The 16,430-nt window shown below is 41.1% G+C and overlaps 1 protein-coding gene across 6 annotated transcripts in view; it reads left to right on the top strand.

The window, feature by feature from the left end:
- Nucleotides 1-9,902, top strand: part of LOC109632018 (proprotein convertase subtilisin/kexin type 4-like) — a 163,432-nt gene extending 153,530 nt beyond the window's left edge. For all 6 annotated transcript variants that reach the window (XM_069537850.1, XM_069537847.1, XM_020091112.2 and 3 more), the window contains 2 exons: nucleotides 4,877-5,046; nucleotides 9,238-9,902. In XM_069537850.1, coding sequence (XP_069393951.1) covers nucleotides 4,877-5,046; nucleotides 9,238-9,462 — 395 coding nt within the window. In that variant the 3' untranslated portion in view covers nucleotides 9,463-9,902. The remainder of the gene's footprint in view (nucleotides 1-4,876; nucleotides 5,047-9,237) is intronic.
- Nucleotides 9,903-16,430: the final 6,528 nt, after the last annotated feature.

The following is a 16,430-nucleotide window of genomic DNA, read 5'->3' as shown; positions in this document are numbered from 1 at the left end:
ACCTTTAGCCCCAGTGTACCGTCAAGTTCTGCCTGTATCATTGATTACAGGGCCATACCACTCGATGATGCTAAGGTGCACAAATAGAGCGAACCCTGCGAGCTAGTTCAGGCAGCCAACTTGAGCCGCGCTGCTCCAATCATGTGATACACATCATGTGACACACCTCATTGTCCACAATCATCTATTTTACACACCCACCTTATTAGGCAGCCTATTTAAGCAGAGAGAAATTTCCCATCAACCCCTTTGCTCGCACTGCTGCTGCAGTATCGCTACCAGTTGCTTCAGCCCCTCTACCACAAGTATTTGCTCGTCACTCCCATCATATCTGTGTAATCATATCGGGGGAGTGATTGAGTCGGAGCCTAGACGCCAAACACAAACTATGTTCTACTACCGCAATAAACGGTTTAACGTGAGTTGTCTGACTGAACTGAAGTTATGTCCCTAACATCTGCTGGCAGCCGCTAACATCTGCTAACATCAACTGTTAGTTGTGCAGAAGCCCTAACATACAAGGGGTATTCACCATCTAGTCCTATATTCTAAAATATATACAGTATGGTTTGTGCTAAAACTTTTTTATCTCCTAGCTCTAGCTTAACTTTTTGTGTGAGTGGTCAATTTCCTCTATCTCTCTACAATAAAGCAAATTACTGTTCTTCCAAAAATGTGAAAGTATTGGTCCCTAAAGTGTTCCTGTCCTGTCAGTAGTCTTTTTTAAATCAAGTAGTCACCTACTTACACTACTAACAATACATTTTTAAGAATGTTTATTTTCTGAGCTTATTTTGAAGAACACAATGTGCTTCAACAAAGAATCAGGAATTGTGCATGGATGTCAGACGTATAATTTGCCCCTCTGTGTAATTTCTGGGCCCATTATGGCCCCTAAATAAAAAAATCTATAGCTCCACCATTGGTGCATCCTCAAACTGAGAAAAAAGGTTTCTTTATGAAGCTGACTCTGTGCACTGTGGCATCGTCGCGTTGAAACAGGAAAAGGCCAAACAGTGCAATGCAGAAGTGTCCCCGAATGCAATTTTGGTTTTGTACAATGTCCTTTAAGAGTGCTTATTATTTAGAGTCATAACTGCTGTAAGTGCCTGGTCAGAGTTTATGTTAGTATTTAGCAAGGAGCTTGTGAATCTCAGAATTTGGGGGAAGACCACTGTGTCTGTCCAGAGACTTGCTTTTATTAGAGACTCTCCACATTTTACTGGAGAGATTTTAATGATTTCTGTCCCTTTCCACGTCGCCCTGATAATTATTATAGACCACACACATCCCAGTGGGAGTAGAAATTACCGAGCAAATAACTTGTACTGATTTTCTGTGACCCCTGTGTCCTCTGTTAAATCCTCTGCACCTACTCCAATCATTGGAGTAGAAAAGAGATACCATTGCCATTTTATATAAGGTACACTTAGCCCAAACTAATGCAGTTTAATGAAACACCCTCCAATAAATCCTACCTTCATGCACTACGAACTACAGTCTCCAAAGTGACCATGAAGTTAAATCAACACTTGAACAACTGAACATAACAACCTTCATAAAGAACTGATTTATTGGAGGGCTGTTGTATCAGACTGCATTTATTTTGGCTATATAAATAAACTGTATCTGCTATCTGAAACTAAATCAAACCAATTTCTGGGCCGGAAGCAGAAATATTTACACCATCCAGAGAAAATCAAGGATTGTAAGAAAATAATTATTGAATCCATTCCTACTTCTGTAACACTCAACATTAAACAAGCGAAAGCAATTGCTTAATGTATATAATTGTAACTGATGGATGATTATGACGTCTGTTATGTCATTACTCATAACATTTCCCAAAATCCCTTTAATTTGCTTTAATTTAACAGACTCTGATTCCTGTGTTATGTATTTATAATTCTTACATGTCCCTATTTACTTACCAGTCAGCCACATTTGCTGCACAGGAAGTTATGATGTTGGTGAAATTTAAAAGACATGTCTGTTAATTTAATTGCATGGAGAGAAAGAGTAAAATCAGCGATGCACTTAATTTGTTCCCTGCCAACATCCTTGATGTTTGCTTTGTGCCAGTCACCCCGAAGACACCACGTGACTGGCTTTACACTCACGATGTGTAGGATCCAACCCGAGTGTCTTTGGTGATCCAGCTTCATCCTTGTGTTTGAGCGCGTCCCTCCACCTCTGTATGTGTGCACTACCCATGTGTGTTTATTTGGTGGCTGTGCGGGAATTGAAGGTAAATTGCAGTGATTATGTGGCAGTAATTGAACAGGGATGGAGTGTTTAATTGAGTTGTTGTTTCCTGATGTTTCTTTGTAGCAGGAGCTGCAGCGCTGACAGGTGCCTTGTCTCGCCTCAGTGAGATGAGAGTTTTTTATATACCGTCACATAGGCTTTATAGTGTGTGTGTGTGTGTTGTTTTTGCTGGCGCTCTGTGTGTTTTGGCTCAATGGTGTTTGTTTGGCTGAGGAATATGTGTGTGGGCTTTACTGTTTCAGCAGGTTCAGGGAAGCGTGGGGTTTGAGAAATGCTTCTCTGAGCTCTGACAAGTTATACCCAGTGTTACAGGGATGTATAGTTTTAAATCCCTTTGTCTATTTCAGAATCAGAAAAACTTAAATGCTCCTCAGAGGGAAAACTCTTTGTTACAGCTGCACAATATACCGTTAGGATTGAAGAAACAAATCTAGGCAAATAAGTACTTTAAAATAATAATTATTATTATTATTGTTGTTATGGTTATTATTTTAAATGCAGTATAACAGAATAGGAAAATGTACAAATGCAATGAGCAGAGTCTGACGTCTTGCGGTAACAATGTAGATGATGTCATACATGGTTCTCATGTAAACAATAGCCATGTAGCCCTACTGCTAAACAATGTTTGTTTGTGTCTACCTGCCTGTCAAATGTGTATGTACTGGTGCTTATGTGCATGCATGGTTGTGTGTGTGTGTGTGTGTGTGTGTGTGTGTGGTTGTGTGTGTGTGTATGTGTGTGTGTGTGTGTGTGTGTGTGTGTGTGTGTGTGTGTGTGTGTGTGTGTGTCTATCTGATCTGCCTCCTGGGCTCTATGGCCCAAATCAAATGGTAGGAAACATCAATTTTACCATCCCCTCTCCTCCTCCTCCCTTCTTGTATAATTTCTCCTCTCTTCTTCCTCTCCTCCCCTCCAGCTCCTCTCCTCCTTCTCTCCTCCCTTCCTCGGCGTAATGCTCTCTGCGGAGGTGTGATTACGTTTCTCCTCTCAGCACCAGTGATCTGAGGGTTCAGTGTGTGTACGCTTGTGTGTGTGTCCGTGTGTGTTGTGTGTTTGGTGACTGGTTGGTGATCTGAGCAGCCTGGCGCTGGGTATTGTGCGGCGCAATTCACGGATGATGTCTCCAGTTGAATGCCTCCATTCACAATTACAGCCTCTCCATTAGCTGCAGCCCTCACCACCGTGTTGTTGTCTTTTCTTCTTCTCTGCAAAAAGAAAGCAATTAAAGAGGGACAAAAACAAGCTCGAGCACAAGCAGTGTACCTGGAAAATGGAAAAAAAAAAAACAGCAAGGGAAGGGGTGTAGGAGTGGGACGGTGATTCTTCAGTTGGGGCTCACTCTACACACTATCTCTGTTTTCCTCTCAGGGAAAGCCTCCAGGATTTATTTGAACATTCATACACGACTGCCAGCTCCTCTAGGAGACTCACACTACTCAATGTATTTTGGAATATTTCTCTTGTACTGTAAGTGTGTGTGTTATATTTCCACACTTAAAAGGATCAGATTTCATTCACAAGCACAGAAAGTCTAGGGAAGCCCTCTAAAGGAGGACATTGTGGAGCTGCTGCTCGGAGCAAGTGTAGGTTATAAACTTCGATTTCTGGATTAGGTCAAACATTAGTTGTGTGAGTTACTGTCAGAACAGTTTGTGAACACAAAGAGTTGAATGCACAGTTTCAAGCAGCTTTATTTATTCAATATATATAATAGTATTGAAAGATAAAAAAAAGTTTTATAGCACAGCAGAATGTTTCTATTTTATTTTATTTTGCTAAAGAAACAATGCGATAAATGATTGATGGTTTAATGATTGATCATTAAAGTTGGATGGTATTGGTAAAGGATGGCAGTGTTTGCTAGTAAAGACACTTTTGACTGTCCTGAAACACACACAATCCAACACAACTGTTCACAGGTGTCTGATCTGCCTCTGTTTTATACATGTGTACCAACTACAATCATGACTGAAAGGCCAAAGTTAGTCATGTCATAACATTTTTAAATGTACCTCTTTATTTTGGTCTTTGCACATTTCCTGTGACTACTTCACATTAACAGCCATCACATGTTTTTTTCCATTTGAATGCTGCTAATACGAACTATAGCCACAAAATGTTTGGTTTGCAAAGAAGCAAAGTACTCACTGTACTGACTTACTATAACCTTGAACAGCTCAGCCCTCATGAGTCCCGTGTGGGAATGGCAGACTCAACCACAACCAATAAAAGACATTATATGAAGAATTAAATACTGAATAAAAATACAGTTAAAGGCTATCAATGAAAAATGCCTTTAATAAATCATGTGAGTGAAACAGGATAACATTTTATGATTGTAACTTTAAATATTGTACAAAATAGACAAAACCAACTGCATATCAACTTTCAAGTCTGCAAAATAGACCCTGAAAACCTGTTCCTGTTTTTGTCTCTTACTTTATCCCACTTGATGCATTCAAAGATTTTTTGTATCTATTGTTTCTTTTTTATCCTTTGCAACATTTGAAATATTTGCTAAAGAATGACCTGTTATTTGGATAAAAACATTGCAGCAAACACTTAATCTATGCTTTCTTTCTCTATCTCTCTCTTTTAACATCAGAAAGACCCCTGCAGAGCATTGTGTCCATGGGGTCGCGTCACCCCGTCCCTCACAAGTGGGTGTACCAGAGGGACCCTTACCTGCCTCTGGGGCTGATTCAGTGGATCTACCAAATGGAGAGAGAAAGAAAGGTGCGGGCTGCTGATATCACTGAATCCGCCCGATCTAAGGTACAGTACTGTACACAGAGCTGGAAACACACGTTTCACACATCGCACTGTGATTTACTATTCCAATAAATCACTGGCACCACCTAATTTCCTATGGATTTCAATTTCCCTCTGGACATATCTGCATTGATCAACTTCAGGTGTAAGGATGTGCCAGGCGTCGCTCACTGTGACACTGAAGAATGGCTCACAGATCTTTGCTATGTGTGTGTGTGTGTGTGTGTCTTTGCGTGTGCATAGGGGTACGAAAGAGGGATTTGTGCAGATGCAGCGCTTCTGTTGAACACCGTCGTCACCGTCAAGGCTTTAGGATACAAATCCTTGAGTCTGAGTAATAACATCTGAAAATGTCAGAATCATACAGGCAGCGATAGGGATCAGACAGTTGAACCAAGACTTGAGATATTGTTATTCTGATCATATCTGCTCATACACTGAGTCTTCGTCTGAATATAAGGCACAATTAAATATAAGCCGCGATTCTCCAACTGTTGTTATTGAAGAAAAAAAGGACGGGGGAATGACTCTGTTTCAAAATTAGAGAGCGCTTTGTGGTCCACTTAATGACCTTCCATCTCAATGTTTGAACTGAAACAAATATAATTCTCTTTCAGTGTCAGGATTTTTCTCTCACAATCATTGAAGCCCTGTGTCTGTGTCCTTATTGCTGCATTATCAGGCCAATTAAAGCTCTGACAGAAGTATGCTACCTGACGACAGGTATAGCCCTGTTTGTGTGCATTTACTGGCCGACACATGCCCTTGCAGGGGTACATGGTCCCCGGGCCTGTAGATGAGTTTTGAGTCGGTGTTAGGAGGCAACGACGAGGCCTGACAACGTCTTTACCCCAAGTTACTCCCCTAGAGGCAGATCTGAATGGATCGTAGAGGCTAGGAGGAGAAATAAATTGGAGAAAAGGATAAATCGATGCTTGGCGGAGAGGCAAACAGACCTTCCAACCCCCGGCCCAGACACACACACACACACATACACACACACGTACCACAGCGTGGCTTTTTTTCCTTGGGCTGTATTGGATTGGTATGCAGAGCTGAGGAGAGAGACGCTCAGAAAAGACTTGGCCTACAAATGATGTCCTTTGTTTGATCCATTAGGTTGGGGGTTGGTTGGTGGGTGGATGGGGAGGGTCGTCCCACGGAGACGGTGGAAGGGCTGGGAAACAAACATCTCTGTCTGTGAGCCTCTCTCTCCCCCTCTCTCGCTCTCTCCCTCTCTAACAGCTTCTCATCTGAGGGAGGAGAGAGAGATCAGCTCCAGGAAATGCTGGTTATCGTCTGTTTCTGTTGATGAGTTAGAGGGCAGAGAGGATATACTGTCAGTGTGCGTGCATTCCACTGTCTGGAGGATATTTCCAGGTTATTTCCATGTGTGTGTTATTTTGTTCCTCATTCATGTGAAGTCATTTCCTGAGGATTGAGAACACAGTCACATTGCTCAAAACACGAGTGATTATCTAAATACCACTAATATAAATGAATGCCAAAACTACGACCCAGAAAATAAGAGCCCCGACCATCTTTGAGACTCACTCAACATGTTCATATTCTGTGAAGTTTCCTTGTAAGAGTGTTCGGTTCTAAGTCAGATCATCTTAACTCTCGACTGCACAAGCTGCTTGTAAATGGCTTGTTTCAGCAGATGAATGTCATGTGTTTGTGAGGTCTGCACCCACGAGATTTGAACGTAGCATCAACGCGCCTCAAATTACTATTTAAGATATTGATTTCATACAAGAGTAAAAAGAAAGAACTTCACATTTGGCCGTGTCAGTCGTGGTACTTTGGGAAACCGGAAATATTATTAATATTATCAAAATAATGAAGATAGATGGCAGAAAAATGTCTCAGATTGGAGGAGGTTGAAGGGGTGTGACAGTCAGGGATTAATGATGGAATATATTCCAGTATTACCTCCGCCAAGGACATTATGTTTTCATCCATGTCCGTTTGTAGGTTGGTTAGTTTGTATTTCCAAGAAACGTGGTGGAAGGATACGGTATGATGACGAGAAGAACCCATTACATAAGGGTGCAGATCCCAATTTGTTTTTCACTTTCTTTAGCATTGTGAGATGGGGCTTTTCTTTCAGTTTTTAAAATGTCGATCTTGATGAAAAAAATCAAGCACATTTAGCAGAGTCATCTTTATGAGTTAGTGAAATTTGGTGCAACTTGATTGAGTAAGGAGGCTGTTGGGCCTCGGCAGCTGTTCTTACTGCTGAACTGTGTTGCCGTTGTGGCAAAAATCAGAAAGCTATGTTAATTATGCAATATAAATTATTGGTACAATAATACACAACATGAAAATCCCTGTATATAATGACACGTACAAAGAATAGACTATTTTACATTTTATTTTATTTGTAGAGGTGCTGTAGGACAGCCCTGGGCCACTGCTATGTTTATGAATGGTTTGTGCCTGAGACCTGTTATCAAGTTTAGCAGCAAACTTCTGTCTCAACTAAATTTCAACCTTATTCTATATTTCTCCTCAGATTTGTTGCTCCTTTGCTGCTCTCCTGTCTCACTTGCACCGTTCTCTGCTCTTTACCAGCAACAGCATACGTTGCCGTTTATTTTGGCGCTGGAGTTCTCTTTTCACTCCATGTCTTTTTATAGTTTTGTCGTTCATAGCGTACTCCCCGCTGTGCTTCTATTTTCATGAATGCTGTGAGAAATAATTGAAAGCGCCGTGTATGCCGCCGTCTGTTGCAGCGCTCTCACTTCCTTGTGCCTGGTAAATACTGTATCACTGAAACCCCTGCTGCAAGCTGCCGGCTCGGGATTCCTCGCAGCTCTGGGACGTCAAAGCTCGCTGAAAACTTGAGCCCAGATCAAATTGTAACTGGTGTCTGAATGTCGCTCCTGTGGACAGAGCAAGTTTTGGTTTGATTTCAAATTCAGCTGCCCCCGTCTTTTTCCGTGAGAATTCAGGGTTGAGTCAGTTTGCTGTTCATGTCCTGTTTCTCTCGTCTTTTCATTCATTACATCCATAAGGAGGAGTAAAATGATGTCAAAGGAGTCACAGCCCCTGCTGCAAGTGGTGCTGGTGTGAAATACAACAGATGGAGGACCTCAAGGAGTCTAAACAAGCATGAACAATGTACCACAACAGCTATAAATAAAATCATGGCTTTTTACAATCAGACTAACTTCACAGATTGATCTCATGGGGAGTACGAGTCTGTAAAAACAATTGAACATAATTCTGTGGCTAGTGCTAGAGCTGCTGGTGGGGAAAACAACTGATGACTTCAATAGAGTTGGGGATAGAGACAAACGACATGGCCTCTGACTGTCAGAAAGTTGATTGGATACTTTTACAGTTTATTGTGTCATTGTATGGAAAAAAGGAGACAACAATCATCCGATTAATCGATTATTTAATTACACAATAATTTCACACCTTCCGTAATTCAGTGACTCCTAAATTATGTTCTGTCATCCTGGGTTCTATCCTAAGAAACAGGAAAATATGTGTGATTCTTCACTTAATCACCTTTTATTCGTCTTTAACACAAATATGTGTTTCATCAGTGGAAGATCCCTGGAAACTTATAGTGACAAGTTTCAAGAACTGGAATATCATTGAACTAAATCTAGATTTCCTACTTTAGGCAAATTTCCAACCAAAAGTACGGCAAATTAAACCAAATTTCTAGAACACGTGAATAGAATCACCTCGTTTTTTAAAGAATTCTGTGAAAGTTAAAGGTTTATTTTTTCGTGCATAATTAACAGTTATGTTACTGTTTACTGTTTGAGAGAGTGAAGAAGGAAACTATAATTTTATGAATAAGATGCCATTTGGAAACAAAATGCCTGTGCTCTAAAACAACTGAGAGCAAGGTTTTTTAACAGAAAAATATTTGACAATGATTTGGATTTTGGTTTTTTTATAAATTAATTATTTGAATCATTTCATTTACTTACTCTACATATTAATTCTTAGTTCCAGCTTTTACATTGTGAGCATTTGTTGCTCTGTCAGTATGAAGATGTCATTTCCGTGCTTTAGAAAAGGGGCCATTCTGACAATTTATAGATGAATTAATTAAACAATAATGGAGAAAATAACCATAAAATGTTTAATCTTTAATATATTGCGATATGTAACCCTAGATCAAGTTTGCTCATGTCATTCTCCACTCACCCATTTGATTTCCAACAGATACATCAGATGAATGTGCAGAAGTCCTCCACGAGACCTGCGGCTGCCGTGAAGCCATTTCATGAGACGTTGACCATTCCAGATGATGTGAAGGGAGAGAACAGACCCTTACCGCTGCAGAGTCTCCAGCATGCTGTCATGGTGGAGGTGCCGCCGTCAGACTCTTCAGATCCAGGAGGTGGAGGAGCTGTGAGTGGAGAGGCAGGGGAGCGGACGAGGCAATAGGTAGAGAAGTGAAGAAACAAATATGAACCATGGTCAAACAAAGACTTATTTTTCACAGTGCAGTTGTCACTTGATCATGAATCAAACTCCATGTACTGCCTCTTGACCGTGTGTTCTCACCTCTGTGTCAGCAGAGATCATTTATTCTAGATTCCTAACTTCTCCACAGCCACAGAAACACACACACATGCACATTTGTCTCTCTGTAGTTGTAAGGATACTTATTGGCATGATACCTTCCCTAGCCCCTAACCGTAACCATCATAATGAAATGACTAACCCTAATACAAACCTAATTCTAACCCTAAAACAAAGTCTTAACCCTCAAACGACCCTTTGAATTGGGCGTTGTGAGGACATTTTGGCTGGTCCTCACAACGCCTGCACACACACACACACACACACACACACACACACACACACACACACACGCACACACAAACATATAAATCCTTTCACGAAAACAAATAGTCCCAGGAGCAGGTCTAGGCACTCATCTGTACTCTTCGTTTGCCTCTGGAAGTTGCAAAGGTTAGTGAAAGATATGTTTGTCTTTTTCCACTTCAGTGAAGGGTGAATTCAGCTCAGTGCAATAAGAAATGGATTACCCATTTATTAAAGGGGCTGTGTCACTCCTCATTGAGTTGGACAAATAACAAATTAATTTCTAGCCGCCTAATTTCTCTCTGTTCTCCACTGAATTTCCGATAACGTTGAATTACTCACTCCCTCAACTTTTTATCAATTCATTAAAAATGTGCCACTGCGGAGATGCTACAGAGGAAATTCTGCAACTTTCTCTCCAAACGTGTCCTTTACCACCACACAACTGTACACAAACAGACCCAGTGAAGTGTTTCACTGAAATGAAGAAACACCAGCAACCAAATGAAAAGTGCTGGAAAAAGTCACTTTTTGCTGTTTTAGAATAAGCCAGGAACTTTTTGTCCAGTGCTTCTCAGTATGAAGCAAAGAATAATAGTGCCTTTTCCCCAGTCAACTGCAGGTCTGTAGGTAGTGGCGTTTTGTAAAGTAGCAGTAGTGTATTGACAGGGCAGTATTGATGTTTCAATTAGAGCAGCGTTACATAGTGCCGCAGCATGGTAACATGGTGCGTCTCCTGCCATCTGCTCTGCCTCTACGTCTGATGAACGAGGCACGTGGGGCTAATCGAGCCGCACATGAGCGATGGGACCACGAGATCTGTCTCACACACACACACACCCACACACTTATCCTATACGCACGTCCTTATGCAGAAAAATGGGGGGAAGGACGAGGGAGAACTCCTCAGCCCCGCTGTTCAAACAGCCTTCAGAAAGCTTGTGATTCCTCCCTTTCTCCCTGCACATGTGCCACAGGAGCAGCCAGCAGCTTATTTCTCTTATACAAGGAAACAGGCAAACGCACCAGACGCGAGTTAAAAATCTTCAAAAGCTCATCTGATGGAAAGACAAAAAAGGCAATGGCCTCTGCCAGGTTTTCTCGTGCTGGGACAGTCTGAAATAACAGTGTGCATTATGCCTGGCGTTACTGGCTGCCAAACCACACGAATCAAAGACCTCATTGTGTGGATTACCTCGTTAATCTGTTGATGCCATTAAGTAGTATCGCAGGTGATAATGTGCCAGTTTTTCCCCCCCCTCTCTTCTCTTATTGGGGAGGTGTAGTGTTCGCGTAGTAATCTGCTTTAAACGCTTTCTGGGGAAGGAGACTTTCTGAAACCCAGCCAAGAGAACTCTGCTATCATGGAGAGCTTTCTCTTAATACAGCAGAGGGGACTGACTCACTGATGCAAACAGGGACGAGCGAGGGAGCTACACACGCCCCACGCCACTTGTTGAAATATATGACTGTATGAATAATGAAAGAGGAAAAGGAAAGCGATATTACTCGAGCAGGCCCACAATGGCATCCATCACAGAAGTGTCTCATCGCTCTTCTTCTTCTGTTTCCTCCTACAACAACTCCACGTTGTGTCTCTAACCAAAGCTGTGCTCTGCACCTGCCTGAGCTCATACACTTTAGAGGTGAAACCAGAAAGAGAGAGGGGGATAAAGAGACAGAAGGAGAGAAAGACAGAGGGAGAGGGACAGAAAGAGAGGTAATCCTCCCTTTTTTCTGCTCCCCGGGGTGGTCTCTTCATCCAGGGCCTCAAAGAGGGACAGAATACACCTCCCTGCTACAATGGAGGGAACCCACAGGGGCTGTTGCTATCTGTGTGTGTGTGTGTGTGTGTGTGTGTGTGTGTGTGTGTGTGTGTGTGTGTGTGTGTGTGTGTGTGTGTGTGTGTGTGTGTGTGTTGGGTGCAGCTTTAAGCAGGCCTTTGAGTGGCCTAATTGCATTGGAATACAGCAGTGTGAGAGAGCTGGCTCAGATCACGGCGGGCTGCTGGAGGGGTTAGCGCCTGCACCTCGACATCCACACTCAGCAAAAGAGCCCCGGCACAATACACACAATTAATGCTCTCCCTCTCGTTAACTCGCTCCCCACTTTTTGTCCTCACCTACTTTCCTCTCATTCCCCTCCCACTCGCCCCATATCTTGCTCTCTCTCCCTCCACCCTCCCCGTAGCGTGTCGTCACTCACCCAGTGTATACAGCCTGTCAGTCTGCCTCTCTTTCATGCACACAACAATTACAGTAAGGATGTGAGGCGTGGGTAGGCTCCCGTTATGTAAGATGGGAAAACGGGCCTCAGCAAGGACGTTTGATATCTGAGTAATTCATCTGAAGTAAAAAAAAACACCAACATGACGTCTTAGACTGTGAGAAATGATCTGATGGAAAAAAGTGCATTTAACTATATAGACCATTGCAACAAAGCTGATCGTTCAAAGATACATTTTTAAATTGAATAACATTGGTTCAGTTTGATTTTTGAGGTCTGAGCCAAACAAGTCAAAGTTGTTGCAGGTGGTTTAGCTGCAGAGCAAAGAGGAATCCATTTAGTCATGATTGTTCCCTGACGATGAGACTGGAATAAATCAGTGATGCTCCTACAGGGATGTTTGGTGTCTTTATGGTGATAAATACTGAAGTTCAGATCTTATTGTTCTTACTTGAATTTTTATACCTTACAGTAACAGTACAGATAACAAGTTAAGATTGATTCATTGTACGTTATTGAGAAATGGGTCTGACTTATTTTTATATATATATATCAAACCTTCTCTTTTGCTTGTTTTTCTCAACTTCTATGATACTAAATTAAGTTTGGGCTTTGGAAGGTTGTTTAGAAATTACAAGTGATTTAAAGATGTCACTGATTCTGGAAACGTGTGTTCCCTAACCCTTTTTAAGAACATTTAAAAAAATGTGTCCTTACATAGTTAAAATTGCAATTACATTGATTACTCAGCACAAGATCCTACTGAGCTTGAAAGTCCATTTTGATACATGCTGGTTATTCAAGTCTCCACGTCATAGATGTGAGTTGTATATTGGACAGTGTTGTGCTAATGTGAGCACCTCTTCAGTACACCAGTGTGAAAACAGTCTATAGTGTCACTCTGCACCTGCATGAACCTGCACAGTGACAATCAAACAACCAAGTCAAGGAACGATAAACAAATCGTATTTTTGAGTGGAGAGGGACTTTAATTTTCTACTTTGGCCAATTTTCTCTATTTCTCTTTATTACACAGCCATAGCCCAGTGGTCTCTGTAAAAATCTCTGTTAAAATGATTTTATATACTATATGTACGACTTACTGTATCCTCCCTCTACAGCCGACAGTGGAGAGTTCATTAAATGAGTCACACACACAGACAGATTCCAGTCTATCTCCTCCTCTGTGGATCCAACTGTCCCTCTTTAAATGAGACTCAGTGGACTGTGTGTGGACCAATTGATGCTTTTAAAAACATATCATATTTAACCATGCGCTCCTTTGATTTTCTTCATTACACGAGCCGTGTCTTAATAAAATCTAATTATTTCCGCTCGCAGGACGCTTTCTGGTGAGAAATTGGCAGAGGGATGTGAGCTGATGTATGGGGAGACAGTCGCCTAATTAGAGCGTTAGAAATTGAATCTTTACAGCACACGGGTCATATAATTATCCTACTGTTAATTTAACGCTTACATTCTCTGCTGTTCATTTTTATTCCCTTAAATGTAGTTTGGCAGCAGCCCTCACCGCTCCGCTCTGGATTTTTACAGTAGAAGAGGAGGCAGCATGGTCCCTAACTCTGGCCCCTCTGAGTGACTGAATAACTGAGGACCCTGCAGTCCAAATAACAAGGCTCGCATCATTTATGCATTGTTAAGCCCTGTAATTGAAACAAGCCATAGTTTGCATATTACACCATTAAAATAATGTGCTTTGCGTTTCTCCCAACACGACTATTTAAGCCTGTGTGGCGATGTGGTAATTCCTTGAATTACAGCCTAATTACCACAATGTTCTTTTGATTTGGCCGATTTCAATGTTACGCCACAATAATGTTCAATATTACCAGGATGAATTACTGAACCGTGTCTGGAAACTTTTCCGCATGTGACTTAAATCCCGGGTTCTGCGTGTGCCGCCAGTGCAGCTGGATTCACATCCAAAAAGGATTATTAGCCTATGAAATGAGATCCATTAAAGGCCCAATCAGTAATGCTTAATTGAAGAGCTGCAGTTACACAGGGAATATAAGCATTCTGTGTGATTCTGTAGGCCTGGTTTATAGCACTGTTTACTGATATCATTCATGTAAACAGACCAACACATTGATAACTTGTGCTGTTGTTTACTGTTTGTCCTCACAACAAAGGACATGTTAATTACCAATCATATGAATAAATTATATTCCAAATGTGGGAATGTTGGGGGGGTTCTATGTTTGAGACACACAATGTACCTTTAAAGGATGAATATAACATAACTATGGGTTTATTTTGCAATTTGATGTCCATTAATTGAAAGATAATTACAGTTTATTCAGTTTAAAGCAGCATGGTGAAAAACAGCTTAAAGCAGCTTGTGAAATCAAAATCTAACACAGGTCATATAAAGCAGAGAATAGAGAACATCTTATAATTAGCACTTGTCCTTTGTTGCATGCCGTTGTATTGTTCTCACACCTCACATGACATGTGTCCCTGTGTGAACTTTTTGAATAAATTAACGATGCTAAGAATGATTTGTCTGCGTGCACATTCACTTTCTGGACTTTTCTGTTTTCACATTTTGAATTATTTTTGTTGGAAATATTTCTTATAAACTGCTTTTTTTATTGACTTTTAATTTTACTCCCAGGTCCAAGCTATTAAAGAAAAATGTTTAATTACAGTTTCAGTCATTTGCATAGTTTGGAAGTTATAAATTGTGGATATTGAAGAACAGTCGGCGTTGATTTATAGGTTTAATTTGTGGGCAGTGTGTATTACTTTATTTCTGGTGGAGTGAATTGTTATAGGCCTTAAACTAAAAGTGCTTTTTAATCACACATATACAGGAGGAATTATTAATACATCTGAACATTCACAATTAAGGGTTTGCTTCAGAAGCTGAAAGTTGGCATTCGAAGTTTTGTTTGTAATTTCTTTTTTCCCACAGTTTGCTTTATCTCACTGGAGTGTGAGGAGCAGCTTTGAGGACAGACATAATCTCTCTCATCTTTTTCACTTGCTCGGGCCCTTTCTCCCGCTCAGGGCCCTGTGCTCTTTACTCCTCCCTCCTTTATCCCTGCGAAGGCTTTGTCCCCACACCAGAGAGCCTTTCTCTCTAAATAGAGGCCTTTAGATAGTCCAGGAACGGGGTGTGTGGGTTGGAGGGGGGCGAGGGGCAGCGACGCAACTGCCGTTGTTTCATTTACCTCTCCCTATGGCAACCAGCAGTGGTCGGCCAGGAATGTCCCCTCTCTGGACAAAGTCCTGGTCCCCGAAGCTGACACCGAGGGGGACGACAGCTGGGACGGGATGGAAAGCTGGCCTCCTTACCCCTGGACCAGAGGCCTGAGTCTAGACTTAATCCTCCTCTACACTTGTGTCTCTCCTCACTTTAAGGGAATGATGAGTGGCCAAAGAGGTTTTTCACACACTATTAACTATAAAATACTTTGTTTATATACGACCAGTAAAACCATTTCTGAATCTCGTGGTGATAAAAAGAATCCTGGAAGGATCCCAGTGCTGCTGCACCACGCTCTGCTGGTCCCACACAGAACCTATACCGTGCTGTAAACAACCATTTAGAGCACACAAATCTACATTTACTAAAGGAACATTGCAGAGACTAAATGGCATTTTTTTTATATATATATATAAATCTTTTAAGTCAGTCCTGATACAAAGTCTCATCTGCCTCAATCCAGGCACCTTCTTTTTTTTCGATGTGTAGTCACAACTTACTGAGATGAGAGCTTGTAAAATTGACTTTACAGCCTATTTGGAACCAAAACTTTATTTGATTATTTCATAGGATGTTTAAAGTTTTTAATTCAAGACATAAGAAACTTCACTGTGGGGGGAAATAAACAAGTCTGCATTTTTATTTGTATTTGAGAGTGCAGCCAATTAACCAATTAATTATTTAAAAAATGCAAAAACACTGAAAAGAAAATAACAGACTGATGTTAGCACTCAGTGTAGGTGTCACCTTTTCAAATGACGAATGGCTCCATTTGAACAAACAATAAATCTTAAAACCTGCATCTTCTGAATGCAGATCAGGTGCAGTCAGGAGCAGGCTGCATGTCAACAACGAGGTCCATGTACTGCTCAGTCGCAATTGAATCCAATTTGTTGCTGTTTTATCCTCAGGATCTTTTATTTAAAATAAAATTATTTGATTTAATCGTGTCTGAGTTTTTTCTCTTATCTTTTTACGTGGTTTAATTCCTCCTACACTGTACAATAGGGCTGACATCCTGAAAATCATGGTGAAGTCAGGCTAAAAAACAATGTGTGTTTCATCTGCTGTTTTAAAACCAGTTTGAATAAATTTGATTTATTATAATTACTGTATATTATTATAT

Source organism: Paralichthys olivaceus, chromosome 13 (genome assembly GCF_024713975.1).
Source record: "Paralichthys olivaceus isolate ysfri-2021 chromosome 13, ASM2471397v2, whole genome shotgun sequence".
NCBI classification, from domain to species: domain Eukaryota; kingdom Metazoa; phylum Chordata; class Actinopteri; order Pleuronectiformes; family Paralichthyidae; genus Paralichthys; species Paralichthys olivaceus.
This window is presented reverse-complemented; position numbering and strand designations above follow the sequence as displayed.